Below are 18,218 nucleotides of genomic sequence, written 5' to 3' on the forward strand. Positions count from 1 at the left end.
TGCAGGTACTGACAATGACAACGTCAACGCCTCTTCATGGAGCAGCTATAGCCACGTGTCACTTAACAAGGAAGACACATTCTCAGAAATGTGTCAGGTGCTTTCGTCACAGAGCAAAACCTAGCTAGCAGAGCCTATCCACACCTCCCTCCACACTGACTCCGCCGGCAGCAACCACAGAGTCACTCTCTTAACAATAAGGGGCACCCTTCTAGACAGAAGACTGTACAGAGTCAGGACTGGATGGCCACTCTGGGCCATGCCCTGTTCCCTGTCCCCATCACACACAAGAGTTCCAAACCTAATCCCAGGAAACTGAGAATCCGCAGAGGGCAGGGACCATGATATCCTCACAGTCTCTTCCCTGCTGTGTCAGGCACAGCGCCCCGCTGGTGAACCAGAGGTCAGCGTCCTAGATCTTCTCTGACTCCCACATCCAATTAAGAGGCCCTAAGTCCCACAGCTCCACAGTCCTTCCCTGTCCTCCACTGCTGCTGTCCTGGCTGAGCCTGACCCCTCCGTCCATTCCGCCCCGCTGACCTCACTTGGGGAAGGGGAGGCTGTTATACCATGCAGTCTTGGGAGTGGGAAGTGTACTCAGCAAAAGCACATTCTCAGCTCACTACTGCTGATTTGCTTTCATTTGGTATCATTGAGTTTGACATTCCCGACAATGTCAAATGCAAGCAGTAGGTTCTAGGAGTTTCAGAAGGGATGAAAGTTTAAAGAGATGGGAAATATTAGCCTATGGGGTATTTTCCAAACTTCTCTACCTGATACTCAAGGCTGTCCTCCCTGGTCCCATTCCCTGGAACCTGCCCTTCATTAAAGGACAAAGAAACAAGCTAATCTCCTCCTTGCTCTTTGCCATCTGTTTCTGTGATTTTCTCTGCCCATGTCCACTCTGCCCTCGACTGCCCCCAAATGTGCCCTCCCTGCCCGTGCACCTCTGCTTGAGGCTGACGCCTTTTCTTTAAATACCCAGGTCCCAAAGGAATTCTCCAAAGATATCAGTTCAAAATAATGACTTACCAATTTATCCAGGAAGGTTACCATCTCCTAAGAAAGAAGACACACATAGGCAAAATCAGCAACCGCACCCGCCTGCCTCAGCCTTTATGATGGGCTGAACTGTGTCCTCCCCAAAACTGCTGTGTTGAAGTCCTAAGCCCCAGGGCCTCAGAATGGGATTGTTTTTGAAGATACAGCCTTTAAAGGGGTGATTAAGGTAAAATGAGATTATATGGGTGGGCCCTAATCCAACGTGTCTGGAGTCCTTATAAGAAGAGGAGATTAGGCCGGGCACAGTGGCTCAAGGCTGTAATCCCAGCACTTCGGGAGGCCGAGGTGGGCGGATCACAAGGTCAAGATATCGAGACCATCCTGGCCAACATGGTGAAACCTCACCTCTACTAAAAATACAAAAATTAGCTGGGCGTGGTGGTGCATGCCTATAGTCCCAGATACTCGGGACGCTGAGGCAGGAGAATCACTTGAACCTGGGAGGCGGAGGTTGCAGTGAGCCGAGATCGCACCAGCCTGGCGACAGAGTGATACTCCATCTCAAAAAACAAACAAACAAACAAACAAACAAAAACCCAAAAATTAGCCAGGCACGGTGGCAGGCGCCTGTAATCCCAGCTCCTCAGGAGGCTGAGGCAGAAGAATCGCTTGAACCCAGGAGGAGGAGGGTGCAGTGAGCCAAGATCGTGCCACCATACTCTAACCTGGGTGATAGATCAAGACTCTGTCTCAAAAAAAAAAAAAGAAGAGGAAGAGATTAGGCTGGGCGCAGTGGCTCACACCTATAATCCTAGCACTTTGGAAGGCCGAGGCAGGAGGATCCCTTGAGCCCAGAAGTTGGAGACCAGCCTGGGAAATACAGGGAGACCCTGTCTCATATTTAGAAAAAAAAAAAAAAGAAAGAAAGAAATGAAAAGAGAAGAGGAGGAGATTAGGACACAGACACCCACGAAGGGACGAGCATATGAAGACACAGGAAGAAGGCAGCATCTACAAGTCCAGGAGAGGCCTCAGGAGAACCAACCCTGCTGACACCTTGATTTTGGACTTCCAGCCTCCAAAACTGTGAGAAAACAAACATCTATTTTTGAAGCTGCCTGGTCTGTGACACTTTGTTACAGCAGCCAGGCTGAGTAGTGCAGCCATCCATCATTCAGCAGCCTTCATGACATCACCCTTCCCTTCCTTCCTAGCATCCACTCAGAAACCAAGCTGACTCCAAACATGCACAGTGAATTATTCAGTGTACACCAATACATATCCCTAACTATCCCATCACCACTGTAAGACAGCAAGCCTGGGCTCTTCCCTGGAGGGGGATGGAAGACAGCTGCCCTGTAGAGCTTGCACCCGTGCTGCTGCAGGGGAGCAGTGAGAGGCTTGTTCCATCCCGGGGACAACACATTCCTGCCCCCACCACCCACGGTCCTGACACAGAAACTGGCTTCTTTTGCTGAGCATCATCTTTTGAGGGTTCATTCCTGCTGAAGCTTGCACCAGCACGTCATTCCTCTGTACCCAACTGAAGAGTGTCCCACTGTAGGGATAGGCCACATTTTAATATTTATCCATTCATCAGCTGATGGACATGTGAGTTGTCTCCATTTCTGGCTGTTGGGAATAATGCTGCTGTGAACATTTGTATCTGGGGTTTTTTTTGTGGACATATATCATCGATTTTCTTGGGTAAATACCTAGCTGTGGATGTACTCATGATTTTTCAAAGTTGGAACAGGAGGATGGGAGCACCATTTTGTTTGTTTTTGGTAAAAGGACTTTTTTCAAGAGACTAGTTCTCCTAAGTGACCCAATGTGCCTGTCTCAAGAATGGATTTTGATGGAAATAAGCAAGGTCCAGGTTAGAGGACAACAGCAGGATAGGAGCTCCTGGGGTCACTGGTGAGACCTTGGTAGGACTTTGGGGGAGACACTTGGGATCAGGAGCAGCAGAGTGCAAGAGGCAAAGACTGGGAAACTGAGGAAGGAGGAGCAGCCCTGCCTGGAAACGGAACTTTTACTCATGATTGCTTCTGAGATGCCAAAGCCAGCACATGAAGCTGGGGGACACACATGAGGGGGAGGAGCCCCCCCCCAGGGCTGTGACTCAGAGATGGAGGCTTTTGTAATCCCCGTGTCACCAGAAGCATTACTAGTTCCCCAGCCAACCTGGGGACTGTTTCCTCCCCTGGGCTCCCCCAGCCTTTGCTTTTGCTCCTGAGCTGCATGGAGGTTTGGGACCCAGTCTTTCCTCACCTTGGCCTTGGCCTTGGCCTTGGCCTCCCTGCCAGTACTGAAGTGAGGGGCCCCTCTACAGGATGGTGCTTACACCCGTCTTAGAGCAGGAACTCCATGCTGGTCACCAGTCTGCAGAGGTCTGGCCTAGGTCTGGCCAACAACGTGTTTACCAGAATAAAGTGACTTTTTTCAATGCTCTAGATGGTGAGGCAATCGAATGCAGTACTGCAGGCTTCCAAAATGGCTCTACTGGCTGTTGACCTCAGGCAACTACCTTTAACTTCCCCTGACTCAGTTTTCTCTTCTGTCAATTGCTTGAAGGAAGACCTGGCACACAGTCAATGCTGCATACATATTGGCTCTCAATCGGAAATACTGTTCTACTTTCAGTAGGAATTTATACCCAGAGGCTGTGAAATGATGCTTCCCTAAAATTTGAATGGATACCCCAGCTTTGGGTTTATAGCAACAAAAAAAAGCAGGATGGGGAAGATGTTACCCAAGATCCTTCTTACCTTACATAACACTTCCATGCAATATTCTTCTATTTCTGCAATTAAAAATAAAAGAAACATATTTAATTCACATTACTTAAAATATATCAACACATCAAAAGGGCCGTTTTGCAAAGAAAACCAAAAACCAAACAACAACAACAACAAAAAAAAACCCACAAAAACTTACTAAAGCCTTAGTGTTTATTTTTGCTTTTGTTGCCTGTGCTTTTGATGTCATATCCCTCCATGAAATCACTGCCAAGACCAATGTCAAGCTTTCCCCCTGTGTTTTCTTCTAGAAGCCGTACAGTTTCAGGTCATACATCTAAGCCTTTCATCCATTTTGAGTTGACTTTTGTGTGTGGTGTAAGATAAAGGTCCAATTTCATTCTTTTTCATGTTTCCCCACCACCATTCGTTTGAAGAGAGTGTCCTTTCTCCACTGTGTATTCTTGGTACCCTTATCAAAGATCAGTTGACCACATATATGTGGATCGACTGCGGGGCTTTCTATTCTGTTCCACTGAACTACGTCTGTCTTTATGTTTGTATCGCACTGTTTGTATCATACTATAGACTTGTAATATAGTTTGAAATCAGAAAGTGTGCTTCAAATGCCTCCAGCTTTTTTATTCTTTCTAAAGGTTGCTTTGTCTATTTGCGGTCTTTTGTGGGTCCATAAGAACTGCAGAATTGCTGTCTCTATCTTTGTAAAAAATGCCATTGAGATTTTGACAGGAATTGCATTGCATCTGTAGATTGCTTTGGGTCATATGAGTACCCAAATCAATGGGTAGTATGATTTTTAAATAATAGCAATTTTAACAATAACAGTATTTTAACAATAGCAATTCCAGAAAGCAAAAAGAAAAAGAACAAAAATAGAGAAAATCCAAGAGAAAAAAATATCAAAGAACTAATTCATGAAAAGTTACAAGAACTGAAAGATAAATGTACCCAGCAAAGTAGGTCTTTACTAAAAATCCAAAAATTAGCTGGGTGTGGTGGCACACATGTGTTATCCCAGCTACTTGGGAGGCTGAGGCAGGAGAATCACTTGAACCTGGGAGGCAGAGGTTGCAGTGAGCCAAGATCACGCCATTGCACTCCGGCCTGGGTGACAGAGTGAGACTCCGTCTCAAAAAAAAAAAAAAAGAAAGGAAATTGTGGTGCCATCTGTAACATGGAGGAAACTTCAGGACATTACGCTAAGTGAAAGAAGCCAGGCACAAGAGCAGAAATACTGTATGATTCCACTTATATGAGGTCTTTAGAGGAGTTAGATTCATAGAGACAAAAAGTAGAAAGGGGTTGCCAGGGGCTGGGAAGAGGAAGAACTGAGGACTGAATATAGCCTTTCAGTTTTGCAAGATGAAGAATGTTCTGGAGATGGATGGTACATTCTATGTCCGCCATCCTCCATGATCAGTGGGAGATCCCTTGGAGCGTGGGTCTTTGGGGCTGCTGTATTCATTCAGAGTGTGGGGGCAGGGGCATCTGAGGCCCAAAGTGCAGAGACACAGGGCACTGTAGGAGAGGAAAGAGGTGAAGTCAGACTCCCTTAAGGGGAAGGCTACTCTGATCTGGGACCAGGGAAAGCACTGAGGCGTGGAGCGCTCAGGCAGGTAGAAGGCAAGACCAGCACAAGACAGCTGCAAGACAGCGCACCCACCAGGAGGAGCAGACGACTCTCCATAGCCTTTCATGTCCATAGCTATGACCCGGTAACCTGCCTGGGCCAGAGCAGGGATCTAGAAAACAAACAGGCACACTCCAGCACAGTCCCATTAGTTCTAGGCGGATACTCCCTCTTTGCTTCCCTCCATCCCCTTCTTCCTGTAAATGGCTCAAACGAAAGAGCCACAAGGCACTACCTAGTATATTTGCCATGGGGCTGCAATGAGCCCATTTATACAGGGCTACTGTGGGTGGTGGCGGGGCTTGTGCACCGGAGAAATGCCACATCTAAGAGAGCATCTTTCCTGGCAAAGCTCTTGCAGCTTTCTATACTCATTACAGAGAGTTGCCAGCAGGGGGCATGGAATGTCTTAAAGAAGTCTGCCCTTTTCTAATCTGCAAAGGTGCCTCGTGGCCTAGCACAGCCCTGAGGTCTGGAGTCACCCTCCTGCCCCGACCTGGTCACACTTTGGAGACAATGCTCCACTGTAAGGTTTCAGCTTCCTCACGACAGTCCACATCAGGCCACACCATCTAGACCCCCTCCACCTCACCCTGACCGGCTGCACCTTCCCCCAGCTTTCCTCACCTGGTACCTCCAAGAATACCAGCTCTCGGGAAATCCATGGCAGAGGCACACAGCAGGGCCGGAGCCCAGCTCCACAAAATGCAGACGGACCCCAGGCTGTGGAAGGGAAAGAGGAGCGGGCAGTGACGAAGCACCAGGCCCAGTGGACCCAGGCCCCACAGCGTCTACAGAATGCCAGGGCCATTTCAGTCCATTGCTGGATCGCGTATGACCCAGATTTCTCAGTGAAGGACCCCAGCGTTAGATGAAAATGGCTGAGAAGAGGCCCTGGTCAACCTACTCAATAAAAACAGGTGGCTCTCACTACAACCTAAGAACTCTGCAAAGATTATGATGTTGGAAAACAAAACAACACACTTCCCTTTCCTCTCTACAAGCCCCCATACTCTCAGAATTTCTGGTGCTGTTGTGATGCGTTTTCAGTATATTAAACAGGGGGCTGATATTGTGCAGAGCATAATATTCATGGTCATGTGCAGAATACCATTGCAAGACTTTTCCTTAGTTCAGCTAAAGACGGGGTCCTTGTCCCACGGTCATGAAAATATAGGCTTGCAGACAATTTGAAGCGTGAGTCAACAGCAGGGTTTTATTGGGTGAAAAGGTGAAAAAGGGGGAACAGGGACTCTGCAAAGCCAGAGTTCCCTGCCAGAGCACTTCCCGCCTCACTGTTGGAATCCCAGTTTCCACACAGGAAGAGGAGGGGCCAGGCTCCTCCCTGCTGCAAAGGGCAAGAACTTCCTGAGGCTCCACCCCAGTGCGCAGGCTGTTTGGAGTTTCTCTGGGGACCCCCTCCCACCTGGCTATCTCAATACCATGAGTGTTTCATTAAGAGCTGTTTACTTCTTAAATATGAAATCTGTTCAAGCTTTGCCACACCCACAGTCTTTTTGGGGGCTATGGGTGTGGCAGAGACTGCGAGGGCTTGAAAAGGTCTGTGTTCCCTCTTCTTTCAGGCACATGGTAGCATCTTGCAGAGCACCTCCCCCTCCTACAGTCGCTGTGGCCATACAACTGAGCTCCGGCCAGTGTCTCCCAGAGGAAATGTGACTCTGATTGTTCTCCTGCATTTCCTTTAGGATAGTGGAGATATGTAATTGGGGTAAGAACAGGGCACTTTGATTATTTGGTTCATTTGGCTGGATCCCACCATAATAGTCAAGGCTGGTTAGTGGCTGTAACAAACACCCTGCATCCAGGAGGTTTGATCCAGAAGGTGCTGCATCCAGGGCTCACAGGAACCTCCTGTGCGTGGCCTCTCTCCCTTCGCCTGAATGACATGGGCCTTGAGGAAGGTGGAGGCAGCAGAGAGAAGGAGCCTGGTGGTTTGAATGGCTGCATGGACAGAGCCCACTGCACTGCACTGTGCTGTAGGCCAGAAACACACTTGGTGTGAAGCCACTGAAAGGGACAGGGTGTTTGTAACAGCCACTAACCAGCCCTGACTAGTATGGTGGGAGCCAGCCAAATGAACCAAATAATCAAAGTGCCCCGTTCTTACCCCAATTACATATCTCCACTATCCTAAAGGAAATGCAGGAGAACAATCAGAGCCACATTGTAGAAATTCACGGGGAACAATTTCACTTGGCTGTATCTCAGATGACTCCAAGCTGTGCCCTACACTGGAAGTTTCTTTTTTGGACAGTGCAGGGACATGGTCTCACTTTGTGGCCCAGGCTGGAGGGCAGGGGCATGATCATAGCTCACTGCAGCCTCAAACTCCTGGGCTCTAGCGATCCTCCCACCTCAGTCTCCCAAGTAGCTGAGACCACAGATGCGCACCACCACCCCAGCTAATTTTTACATTTTTTTGTAGAGATGGGGGGGGTCTTACTATGTTGCCCAGGCTGGTCTCAAACTCCTGGCATTAAATGATCCTCCTGCCCTGGCCTTCCAAAGTGCTGGGATTACAGGTATGAGCCATCACACCTGGCCCCACACGACGTTTCATTCATAATTCCCAACAAGCTATTTTGCCCAAGAAAACATTAGGTGGGCATCTGGCAGTCCCTCTCACAAACTAGAATGTTTATCAGAGTTGGTTCCATAGTCTTTCCTTCAGCACTTGGCAAAAGTTGACTTTAAATTTGATCTACCTTACACTGAGAAATGTTTCACGTTCTAGGATCAAACGATCCTAGTTTGCCTGTGTTCTAGCACAGATCCCAGCTAAACAGCTCACTCTTGAGCTTTATCATCTCATTAGGAAGCTGTGGATACTGAGGCTCACAGCTTCATACTGACTCAGCCGAGGAGCCCAGCAAACACATGTCCTTTCTCATCTCATTTTTTTTCTGTGTTAAGAAAAATGTCCATAAAGCCAGAACACAAAAACATCTATTATCAACCCAGTTTAGGATTCAGTGGCTATCAATGTACCAGCCCCCTGAGAGCCTGGCGCAGCTGGGACTCCCCAGAAATTCACTGCCTGCTCTTAAATATGGGGTGGGGGAAAGACAAGGCGGGGTAAAGCGATTCTGATCACACTCCTTCAAGGTCAAATAATCTCTTGAAACTGGCTGGATATGCAAACCCTAAGGGAATTACAAGAATAACCCTGTCCACAGTTACAACCCAGCCCCCAACTCTGGGCGAAAAGCCCCTCACTCCTTTTTAGCACCAGAGAGATGAGACCTGAAGGCCCTGATTAAACATTCACCCCTTCAGGAGAACTCAGAATTATAGAAGGGACGTCAGTGATGCTGAGCAGTAGCTTTAAGTCCCAGAAAAGCCTTTTCTTACTATGCAAACCCACTCATGCTTGGATGCCCACTTTACGTTTATGGTGGCTGCCTCCACCCTTGCAGAACCCATTCTGAGCACAGATCCCATGCTGAGCAGACACCTCATCCTTGCTGTAACCAAACCACCGAGGCTGTGAATGTAAAATCCCTGGGGCCACGGAAGATCCTCCATTCATCTCAGAATTTCTCTCTGAGGTTCTCCTCCAGGACAGCAAAGGTCCCCAAGGTCTCCAAGGCCAGCACAGCCATAGCCTCCAGCTCTCCTGTTTGTCAGCTGCAGTTTATGGAGCACATGGCTGTTGGATACTATGCCCTGTGGTCTGCATATAACATTTCATTTAATTTTCACAGAAACAGCATGGAGAGATATTGTCATTTCATTATAAAGGTGTGGATACTGATGCTCAGAGGGATAAGACGTTTGTCCAAGGCTGCAATCTCAGTTAAATGGCAAAACGTAGATTCCAGCTGGGTCTACCTGGCTGCACAGTAGCTGTCTGGCCTTTTTTGCTGATGAGTTGGACCCACAGATTTAGGTCCTTTCACATTTAAATGAGGCCAATGACAAATGAGGAAAAATCCCAAAGTGAATCCATGAGGATATACTAAACCCCTGCTCTGTGTCAGAAAGCCAAGTTAGATCTCCCAGCCAGGTCATAAGCCAGGACCCTCTGTGTGTGGCCTTGGCCTTACAATAACCCTTTAAAACAAAAAGAACATTTTAATGACCCTTTCCCTCTCTTTGCCCTCAATGTGGGCTCCTTGAGGACAGGTCTGTCTTGATCATCACTGCACCCCTTGTATCCGGCCTGTGCCTGACACAAAGGAAGTGCTTGATAAATGCCTGTTGAATGAAAACATGTTCTCCCCCAACACAGGCCAGCTGTGTGTGTGCTTTAGCCCCCCAGGCTGCCCAAGCCCCCTAGCCTGCTGTTCTGCGGGGGTTTGGCCACATCAGTCACACTGCTTTACAGAATCTGAGGCAGGGTCTGTCTTTCGTTGATATCTGAGGAATGAGATTTGCAGGAAATATCATCTCCTTATAAATAGCGGATGTTCAACCACCCTCGATATTTAACAAATGTCACTGCTGGTCACTTTTTCTTTTTTTTTTTTCTTGAGACAGGGTCTCACTCCATCACCCAGACTGGAATACAGTGGTGTGATCATGGCTCACTGCAACCTCCACCTCCCAGGCTTAGGTTCCGGTGATCTTCCCAGCTCAGTCTCCTGGGTGTCTCTGCTGGTTGCTTTAGGTGACCTGATGGGACAGCACTCAGCTGACTGAAAGACAAAACTGACTCACCTTTATTGTCACGTACCCATGGCTCATGTCACTTGGATTGCAACAGGTCGGCAGAGGGGCCGGGGTATTGAGAAGCTGTAAGCAGGAAAGGTACAGTGAGAGAGACTGCCGCAGCCTCCTTCCATGAGAGGCTCTCCCGAGTACTGGTGCCAGGGGAGGCCTCAGAGATCACCTTTGCCGCTCCATCCTGAGCCCAGCTGGCGACTGACCAGCCCATCTCCCTCTCCTGCCAGCACAGCCAGACTCCATTATCCCTCCTGCCTTCGGGTTAAGTGGAGCCCCAGGACTGAGTTCTGGCCAATGGACGCAGATGGAAGAGTGCAGCCTGGCACATTAAAACCCCCACACAATTCTCTACATTCCTAACTCCCCATCTTCCGGCCAGGTGTCCAGTGTGACCTCGAAAACCACATGTAGAAGACAGTGCATCCTCCATCACCCTGATCCCCAAATGACTGTGTGAGGCAAAGCCCCTGGCCACTGCCCACTGAACTTCATATAAGCAAGAAGCAAAAATCACTTGCTCTAAGCCAGAGAGTTTGGACTTTAATTAATATTATTCGCTTCTGTGGCAGCTCCTCAGATGGTCGCCCAGGCTCATGTGGGACACCATGCAAAGCTCACAGAGCAGTCACTCCATGACCGCTCCCCTCTGTCAAAAGGTCTCTCCTTCAAGTTGGCCAAAATCAAACTTTCTGGGCCTTTGTATTAGTTTGCTCCGGCTGCCATGACTAAATACCAGTGTATGCGGTTTCAAGAACAAATATTTATTTCCTCACAGTTCTGGAGGCTGGAAGTCCAAGATCAAGGTGCTGGCGGGGCTGGTTTCTCCTGAGGCCTCTCTCCTTGGCTGGCAGACAGCCGTCTTCTCCTTGTGTCTTCACATGGACTTTCCCTTGTGTCCTCATGCTCCTGGCACCTCTCTGTGTGTGTCCTAATCTCTGCCTCTTATCCCTTTTTTGGGAGTCTCTGCTCTGTCATCCAGGCTGGCATGCACTGATGTGATCACAGCTCACTGCAGCCTTGACCTGCTTGGCTCAAGGGATCCTCCCACCTCAGCCTCCTAAGTATCTGGAACTATAGGTGTGCACCACTATGGCCAGTTATTTTTTTTTTTTTTTAAAGACAGGATCTTACTATGACGCCCAGGTTGGCCTTGAACTCCTGGCCTCAAGTGCTGGGAATGCAGGAGTGAGCCACAGCTCCTGTCCTTAATCTCTGCTATTTCTAAAGAGACCAGTCAGATGAGATTAGGGCTCAGCCTTGTGACCTCATTTTAACTTCATTACCTCCTTGAATGCCCTTTTTTCAGACCCAGTCACATCCTGAGGTATTAGCGGTTAGGACTTCACTGTATTAATTTTGGGGGACACAGTCTAGCCCCTAATAGCCTTCCACCAGCAGGTCCCAGGCCTGTTCTCAGGAGTCCTTGAGGGCTTAGACTAACCCGTCTCAGTAAATAGGAAATTCCTGAACAAGCAGTCCTTATGGTAGCTTTTGTACCTTACTGGAATCAGTTTCCCTGAGGCAGAAATAACAAGGAGCCTGCTACTGAGCACACGTGTGTGAATATCACCTTACATGTGAACTCTGCTGCCAGACACGCTGTCAATCCTATTGCTGGAATGGTCACTTTTAGTCCTAAAGGTATAACCCAAGAAAAAATTCATTCTCCTCAGTGACTCGGTTTTGTTACCTCTAAAATGGGGACATAAGCTAAGAAACCTACCTTCTCTATAACCATAGGAGACTCTGCCTGGGTGTCTGCAGAGGGGGACACAGGAGATGAGTCTCCCCACCTCTGTGGCATCTGGAGAAGACCTGGGGGCAGGGAGGTACTCAGCGTGATGGGGGAGGGCATCCTGGTGTCCCCTGATGGTCATGAGTCCATAGTCAGGGGGAGCCAAGGCCCGTGAGCAGGGCTGGTGCCCCTTAGGGCCCCTCCTGCCATGTGTCCTCAGTTAGCTAGATCACACACCAGGGGATGCCTCTGCTTTTGGGGGTGGGAAAAGTGGGGGATTCCTACTTTAATGATCCTCTTGTATGTTTGTGCAATTTACAAAGCCTGTTCATGACTGATGCCCACTGCCTTCCTCTGAGAGAGAGACATAGTCTCCCCTGTTTAAAAAGGGGTGATTTTTCTGTGGGGATATAAAAGGGTATAGCTGCTGTGAAAAACAGCACAGCATTTCCTCAAAAATTCAAAAATAGAATTTTGGCCAGGCACAGTGGCTCACGCCTGTAATCTTCATGCTTTGGGAGGCTGAGGCAGGTGGATCACATGAGGTCAGGAGTTCAAGACCAGCCTGACCAACATGGGGAAACCCTGTGTCTATTAAAAATACAAAAATTAGCCAGAAATCACTTGATCCCGGGAGGCGGAGGTTGCAGTGAGCCAATATTGTGCCACTACACTCCAGCCTGGCCAACAGAGCAAGACTCCATCTGAAAAAAGAAATGATAATAATAAATAAAAGAAAAATAGAATTTCCATATGATCCAGCAATTCCAATCCTAGGTATACACCCAGAAGCATTGAAAACAGGGCCTCAAAGAGAGACATGCACACCCACGTTCATAGCAGCGCTATTCTCAATAGCCAAGAGGCAAAAGCAAGTCAGGCGTCCTTGAATAGCTGAGGGGATAAACCCAATGTGGTCTATCAATACAGTGGAGTAGTTAGTATTCTATCCTAAAAAGGAAATTCAGACCCATGCCAGGACATGGGTCAACCTTGGAGACATTATGCTAAATGAAGTAAGCTGGTTACAAAAAGACAAATATTGTGATTCTACTTACATTAGGTCCCTACAGGAATCCAATTCACAGAGGAAAAAAGCAGGATGGCAGGTGCCAGGAGCCGGGGCAGGGGGAATGGAGAGTTCGTGTTTGATGGTGCAGAGTTTCATGTGGGGAAGATGAAAAAGTTCTGGAGGTGAATGGTGGTGATGACTGCACAACAATGTGCATATTCTTAACATCACTGAACTGCACACACACACACACACACACACACACACACACACAGGTGGTAAATTTTATATTATATGTATTTTTCCACAATGAAAAAAATAGAAGGGGGATGATGTTCATTTTTCCTTCTATCTTCCTCTTCCTCCTACCCTGAGACAAAGAGAAGTGAGATATGATTTACTTTCCCAGTTTCACAAGACAGGTATCTGTGGCTCAGGTATGCTGAAGGGACAGACCTAGCAAGTGACACAGGCACATGGGTTCCCTGACCCCAAGTCTGATGCGCTTTCTTCTCTGTTGCCTGAGACTTGTAGGTTTATAGAAGGAGAAATGAACAAAGCTTGGGCAAGATACTTTAAGGTTATGGAGTCATTGGGTGTACATTTTAATTTATTCATTAAAGACAAAAAAATCAATCTTATCATGGGCTGAACTGTATCACTCTCAAAATTCACATGTTAAAGTCTTAGTGCCCAATACTTTTTTGTTTGTTTGTTTTTGGAGACAGAGTCTCGCTCTTGTTATCCAGGTCGGAGTGCAGTGGCACAATCTTGAATCATTGCAACCTCCACCTCCTGGGTTCAAGCTATTCTTGTGCCTCAGACTCCAGAGTAGCTGGGATTACAGGTGCCCACCACTATGCTTGGCTAAATTTTTATATTTTTAGTAGAGACGGGGTGTAGCCATGTTGGCCAGGTTGGTCTCGAACTCCGGACATCAACTGATCTGCCCACCTCGGCCTCCCAAAGTGCTGTGATTACAGGAGTGAGCCACTGCACCCAGCCTTAGCCCCCAATACTTTAGAATGCGACTGTATTTGGAGATGAGGCCTTTACAGAAGTAACTAAGGTTAAAGGAGGTCATTAGGGTGGGCCCTAGTGCAATCAGACTGGTATCCTCATAAACAGAGGAAGTTCGGAAGCAGAAAGACACAGGGAAAAACAAAGTGAGGACACAGGGAGAAGGCGGTCATCTGCAAACCAAGGAGAGAGGCCTCAGGAGAAAGCAACCCTGCTGGCACCTTGATCTTGGACTTCCAGCCTCCAGAACAGTGAGCGAATACGTGTCTATTGTTGAAGCCACACAGTCTGTAGTACTTTGTTATGGCAGCCTGAGCAAACTAACTCAGTTTCCTTTGAGGCAATGGCTGTGCATCCTTGGACGTGTGGCAGGCTCAGCTGAGTGCCAGCTCTCTCCTGCCTCTTCCTCCCTGTGCTCACAGGACGAGAGTGCTGTACTTCTGCAGGAGGCTGTGGACTAGGTGAGATCAGCGATTTTAGGTCAACCCAAACAAAGAAAGGTGCCTCAGACCTGGAGGAGGAGGCTAATACCCAGGCAACCCCAGGGACATCATGACGGCTGTCCCATCCACCTCAGGGAGGGACAGGCTTTTCTTAAGAGGCTTCGTTCTGAGCTGGGTGGAACTAAAGGGCTGCACCTGAGTGCCAGCAGCACACTCGGGCATGCCAGGTAGGGGCCCTGAAGCTTAGGGTAAACGTTCTCCACACTTACTCTCAAAAGTGAAGTCAGGATGGCCTTGAACATCCCACTCTTGCTGCCAGTTATCTGGCCCTGGCACTAGCACTAGTATAAATTCTTGTCTCCCTGTTCACTGACTGCAGAGAAAGAGACAAGATGCTCCTTAGGGACATCATGCTGACTGCACGGCGAGTGACGGACTTCCAACTAGCAGCACCCGAGAGTCATACATGGACTCCATGGACAGCAGTTTCTCTGCTCGTGGTTTTCTCCTGAGTCCAGAAACCACAGACAATTGCAGGAAGCTTGGCTCGCTCGGAAGTCAAATTACCTGGATTCCAGTCACTTTTTCCAGTTCCCTCAGGGCTGTGTCAGTGTCCTGGACCAGGATGGTGACCATTCCCAAGTCACGGGCTGGCTTCAGATTAGACCCCACGTCATCCAAGAAGACAACCTAAGCCCAAAACAGCATGGAAGAATCCCAGAAAGAAACTCACCAGAATGCAAACAGGGGCTATTTTATGATGAGATTAAAAACTCTTTTTCTTTTGTAACCATCTACTGCAAAAATGGAAAGCATTTAATGACATCACATACACATGAAAACACAGGTACATACGACCCCACACAGACCTACTGGTTCAGCCACTTCTGAAATTGCAAGAGGATTAGGAGAGGATACACACTTATCAAGGTGACATTAAAATTCATCTGGGAAAATGAACAGGCATCAGTAGACCAAAAAACATGTCTGGAAAAGAACTGTAGTGAGGGCTTAGAGTCAACAATTGATGAAGTTACAAAAGGTAGAAATTTGGCACTAGAAAAGAAACAGACATATCTATGAAATAGACTCAAATACACATAAGAATTTAGTTTCTAAGAAAAGTGTCATGTCCAGTTGGTAAGGAAGATTGTTTAATGGCCTTGGTATGACTGGTTAACTGTTCAGGGGAATAAAGTGGATCCTTACTTTACATCTTACCCCCAGATAGATTTTTAATGAATCAAAAATTTGTATGTAGTAAGAAAGTGCTAGGCTTGGTGGCTCACACCTGTAATCCCAGCACTTTGGGAGACTGGAAGGATTGGTTGAAATCAGGAGTTCAAGACTAGCATAGACAATATAGTGAGACCCCTCGCTACAACAAAAAGTAAAAAATTAGCCATGCATGGTGGCATGAACCTGTGGTCACAGCCACTTGGGAGGCTGAGGCAGGAGGATCACTTGAGCTCAGGAGTTTGCGGCTGCAGTGAGCTATGATCGCACCACTGCACTCCAGCCTAGGTGACAGAGTAAGACTCCGTCTCTAGGAAAAAATAAATTAATTAGTTAATCAATAAAAAGAGAGGAAAATCCTGGAAGTCATAGAAAGCATGGATGCATGCATTTACCATCTTGGACAAGGGAAGTCTAGAATTCCAAGCAGCTCATCCAACCTGGAAGCCATCGATAGGAAGACTGATATATTCCTGTGCAGGCATAGATTCATAGCCCTGCTCTGAGGCTGACTGCAGGCACTGAGAAGAGCAGAAGCAAAGTCCAGGAGGAGAAAGGGGAGGTCCCAGGATGGAGCATGACGAGGACTCCAAGGTTTGCTCTGATCAGCTTGTGGGGAGGTGGAGGGTTGGAAATGTGAGGGAAAAGAACTTAATCTCCATCCAATCACCTTTTGCAGATTAAAGTAGGGACACCCAAAGAGAAGAGAGCTTTAGGATAGGTGATCTCTGGAGACAGGCTCAGGGCACAGGGTGTCTGGTGGCAGACCGTGGCTATACCAGAGCCCATCCCCACTCACCCTTTGTGGGGATGAACCTGACTGCTAGTCTTGTGGCCTTGCAAGTCTCCTAGGATCTCCATTTCTTTGTAAGTAAACTGAGGCAACTGGGCTAAAACAGCTTTTACTGATGCCTATTTTGACCAAAGTTCTGTAAGAGCTATACAGTGGAGCCAAATGCCCACCTCTGGGAGAACTTTCTAGATCAAAGAATGGGTAACAGTCTTTTAGGAGAAGCCATGGTCTGGGAGAAGTGGACTCAGAGCTGTCCTGCCAGGCCCGAGATGTATCCCACCTGCTCACTCCTCAGTTTTTCTCTGGTTGCAATATCTCTGAACACCCTTCTCCACTGTAAGGAAGTGTCTCCATACCTCACTGGGGCTGGCCTTCAGGGTGTCCAGTAGAAACCTGTAGATCTGAGGTTCAGGTTTGACCATTCCCACCTGACACGACTCTATCAGGAAGTCAAAGTGCGTCTTCAGCTCACACATCAGTTGGGCCAGGCCATCTCTCTCAGCACGGTCATCCAGCCAGGTGTTGGTGAGGATGGCAGTTGTGAATCCTGAGCAAAAAGCCACCAGTAGATGGACCAGCTATAGACCTTTGCCCTGAGATGCTCCAGATGCCCCCAGGGGACCCCAATGATGGGCCAAGCAGGTTGTGCTCACTTTTATCAATCTCTTATGCCCCGCTTTCAACCGACAAATTGGAAAATAATCATTTTGACCCATGAACACCTCTGACACAGACACAAGCGTGAGCTGCATTCATTCAAGGCCTTCAGAAGCCCAGATGGAGACACTACCCTCCTTCCTCCTTGACAACAGTGGAGCAGCACTCTTACATTCATCAGCTCGTTTGATCTCTACCACCTCAGGGGTGGACAGGGCCTATCTTCCCCTCCCAGATTCACAGATCAGCAAACAAGCTCAGGCAAGTTAGGAGCCGCCCAGAGCCACACGGCGAAGGTCCAGCGTTCTTTCTAGTCCATGCTACCGAAAACTCTGCTTGACTAAATTCCCGAATACCTGCCTTGGCAATCAGGGACTAGGTTCCTATTTCAAAACTAGAGAACTGTACGTAGAGATAGGATTATCCTCTGGCTGTATGTGCCTAACCAGCGAGGGTGAGAACTAGGCAATGCTGGAAAGAAGACGCAATAGGAGGGAGGAATTGCAGACACAGGATGGCTCAGCCACAACCAGGTAAGTCTACTGATAAGGGGGTGGAATGGTTTCAAGTATGCCTATGACAAGAGTCAGGTGCTCACACCAAGTCAATGCCTACGGATGAACCTGACCTCATGTCTTAGACTATGTGACATAATCTGAGCCCATGTCAGCGAACTCACAGCTCGGGCACTCTGATACCCAGAGGCTGAGAAAATCACAGTTGCTAAAAAGGCCTTGTTTTTTAATCACTGTAACAAAAGATCGTGTCATTTGGGTCATTACTAAAGTGCCATTGAAGGGGAGAACGATGCTCACGAGGCAGTCATGGGCATCAGTTGCTTTATTAAATAAAATTCTGCCATTTTTCCAGCTATTCTAATGGTGCTGCTTTTGCCATTGGATAAAACTTGCTCTGGGGCCATGTTTAAAGAGGCTTTCCATCATAGCTCAGAAGATCTGTGATCTTAAAACTCACTTCTATGGATTCTGACCTAATGCTCCCAAGGGTTCTGTGTGGTCAGGTCTGAGAATGGCCAGTATCAGATCCTTACCTTTCTTCCTGAGCATGAGAGCTGCCTGGAGCATGGGGCGGTTGATCTTTCTGGCTGAAATCGCCTTGCCAAAGATTTCATTTACAGAGAAATTCTTGGGGAGGCTGACTTCAGAGGTCTCGGAGCACTTCCTGCAGTTTTCTTCCATGAGTGGTATCCACTGTCAAAGTGAAGTGAGGGGACAATTTGTA

General features: G+C 47.9%; 1 protein-coding gene across 1 annotated transcript in view; it reads right to left on the reverse strand.

Moving 5' to 3' along the window:
- LOC105482015 (epoxide hydrolase 2) overlaps positions 1–18,218 on the reverse strand; it is a 57,429-nt gene that overhangs the window by 23,352 nt on the left and 15,859 nt on the right. Inside the window, exons 3-10 of the mRNA XM_011741858.2 lie at positions 18,028–18,187; positions 16,676–16,866; positions 14,858–14,980; positions 10,075–10,149; positions 6,022–6,117; positions 5,428–5,506; positions 3,774–3,808; positions 1,033–1,059 (exon numbers count right to left, since the gene is read on the reverse strand). Of these exons, the coding sequence (XP_011740160.2) occupies positions 1,033–1,059; positions 3,774–3,808; positions 5,428–5,506; positions 6,022–6,117; positions 10,075–10,149; positions 14,858–14,980; positions 16,676–16,866; positions 18,028–18,187 (786 nt within the window). The remainder of the gene's footprint in view (positions 1–1,032; positions 1,060–3,773; positions 3,809–5,427; positions 5,507–6,021; positions 6,118–10,074; positions 10,150–14,857; positions 14,981–16,675; positions 16,867–18,027; positions 18,188–18,218) is intronic.

The sequence above is a fragment of the Macaca nemestrina genome, chromosome 8, assembly GCF_043159975.1.
Source record: "Macaca nemestrina isolate mMacNem1 chromosome 8, mMacNem.hap1, whole genome shotgun sequence".
Lineage (NCBI taxonomy): Eukaryota > Metazoa > Chordata > Mammalia > Primates > Cercopithecidae > Macaca > Macaca nemestrina.